The sequence below is a fragment of the Trypanosoma equiperdum genome, assembly GCF_001457755.1.
Source record: "Trypanosoma equiperdum strain OVI genome assembly, contig: ctg_884, whole genome shotgun sequence".
Lineage (NCBI taxonomy): Eukaryota > Euglenozoa > Kinetoplastea > Trypanosomatida > Trypanosomatidae > Trypanosoma > Trypanosoma equiperdum.
Genome location: NW_027124847.1, coordinates 1,142 through 3,429, shown reverse-complemented (window position 1 = coordinate 3,429; position 2,288 = coordinate 1,142). Strand labels below are relative to the sequence as shown.

At 39.8% G+C, this 2,288-nt stretch overlaps 1 protein-coding gene and 1 pseudogene across 2 annotated transcripts in view; both read left to right on the top strand.

Moving 5' to 3' along the window:
- The first annotated feature begins 731 nt into the window (after positions 1–731).
- Positions 732–1,234, top strand: TEOVI_000426200:pseudogene (annotated as a pseudogene). Its single transcript is given in 3 exon segments — positions 732–953; positions 955–960; positions 962–1,234. Coding segments are annotated over 3 exon segments (501 nt in total).
- Positions 1,235–1,246: 12 nt separating this feature from the next.
- Positions 1,247–2,288, top strand: part of TEOVI_000426100 (Endonuclease-reverse transcriptase/Reverse transcriptase (RNA-dependent DNA polymerase), putative) — a gene marked incomplete at both ends in the record, with an annotated part of 1,140 nt that continues 98 nt past the window's right edge. The window contains one exon of the mRNA XM_067227054.1: positions 1,247–2,288. Within this exon, the coding sequence (XP_067083155.1) occupies positions 1,247–2,288 (1,042 nt within the window).

Here is a 2,288-nt window from a genome sequence, read left to right as displayed (position 1 = left end):
GTGTGAATATACGAATATTATAATGAGAGCAGCAGTAATAATAATGATAGTAATGATGATGATAATAATAGGAGAGTGTTGTGAGTAGGTGGGAGAAATAGGATTACTATTAAATGAAATGAGAAAGAAAAAGGAAGAAAAAAGACATAAAAAACGACAGAATACTCAACGGTACAGCACAGCGAAGAATAAAATTATTCAGGAGGGGATTGTGCTTCACTTTTTACTGAAAAATGTATAGATTCCATTGCGGAGATAATGGTTAAAAAAACAAAAGTAGCCGTGCTTCATAATGTCGCTATAATTTGAGTAATGACTAAACTAGATGGTTGAGGTAGGTGGCATGGAAAGGTGTTAATTTTTTGTATATATCATGTGATCAGTGCAACTAGCCGTTACAATTCCCATGGTGATTCATAGAGATTATGTGTGAAGAGAGGAAATAGAAAAAAATTCCAGCACTGTGCTGAACCAGGTTAAACTGAAACTAATTACTAAAGCAATAAATTTCAATGTGCAATGAAATATAATTTACACAAAATGTGCATATGTACTTAAGCACATACACCATAATAATATCATTGAATTGTTTTTTTATGCAAACGTGTTTTCTTTGAATAACCACTATAGTGCCACAAATGGTTTTTTTCAATATATTAAATGATATTATAAGATATTCTAAGTTTTCACTAATTTATTAATAGTAGTTTATTAGGTATATAGGAAGCAACTACGCAATAGTGAGTTATTTATATTTTATTTCTATGGAAAATAGTTTGTGTGCATAGCTATACAGCTTTTTGGCTGAAAGTACAGGTGAATCTATTTCACCTAAAATTGTAGAAGATGAGTATATGTAATTTGTTTCGAACGATGTAAAGAGGATGTGGACAACTGGAGATTACTCGTTTGTGGCTGAAATACCTTCAATAGATAATGATGAGAGATTTAGAAAAAAGAAAATTCAGAGAGAGAGACATGCTGGAATTACTCTAAAGTGTCAAGGAAGTCGAATAATTTTAGTGAGAAGTTGCTTATAGTATATGCTCTTTTACCTCATCCAAATAACTATTGCGCGCTCAGAGAAATTGTTAAAAGAGAAGAGGAATATATAAACCAGGAAATTGTTATTTCTCCTGTTTCTGATGTCAACCCTACAAAAAATAAAAAAGTACGAGATACAGGCAATTTTGGATGGGAACCTGAACTTACAGAGAGCAAGAAGACATATTTGTGGTTCCTGGCGATGCCGGCCACCCCATCGTGGTTCCAGGGTCCAGTACCCCGTCTCATCTGGGGAAGCAAAGAGCCAGCAACCGCCTTTTTTGTAAGGAAGCGGACGCTGGTGCAGGGACTACGGCATCATTTAGCTATGGGACAAGCAGCAAGTCAGGCGGAGACACGGTATTATCAATATCTTTCCCTAGGCATGTGCAGGCGCACCATCAGCAGTATTATTCGCGCCGAGATACTGCTAAGTGGTGATGTGGAGAAGAACCCAGGCCCTGTTTTTCGTGGACCCCAGTGGAATTGCGCCGGGCTCACACAAGGCAAGAGATTGGCTCTTCATAGGATACTCATTGAAGAAAGGGTAAGCTTCTACTTACTGTGCGAGACGAAATTTTCCTCTCTGGAAGAGCAAAGTCTCCATCTACCTCTCTTTCAACAATACAGAGCAGCAAGAAACGTGAATGGCGGTGAAGTATCTATCCTGGCACGGGAAAACCTTCCGATTGAAGTTGGTGAGAAGAAAGTAGGACAGCTAGAGCATGTAAGCGCCACTATCCATGTATCAGAGGAAGAAAGATTAACGCTCACGCCAGCCTACTTTCCAAGAAGAAGAAGTGCCGAGAATTTGGAGAAACTTGCCGCACTGGAGCGAGATGAGTCACACATCAAAGGTGCCGACGTGAATTCACATTCATATCTCCGGGACAGAGAGGTCCCTCCTGATGCAGGAGGTAAAGCAATAACCACTTGGTGTGCTGATACGGGTTATAATGTAGCAAAAACAGGTGACCGCACCAGTTATGACTATGCACGAAACCTCGGATCGTCCCCTGACGTAACGCTGAACCGGGAATGTCAAATTATCAATTGGACGGCTATAGAGGCACCGGACAGTGATCACTACGTCACCTTATTTGATGTCATCGTCGGAAACAATGACATTCCGATTGCCCTTGCTCGTCTGGACCGAGCGTTATTCTCTTGGAAGAAACCCGACTGGGTAAAATTCAATGCTCACACCAAGCATGAAAGCAAGAAGATTGGAAACTTGGGGAATA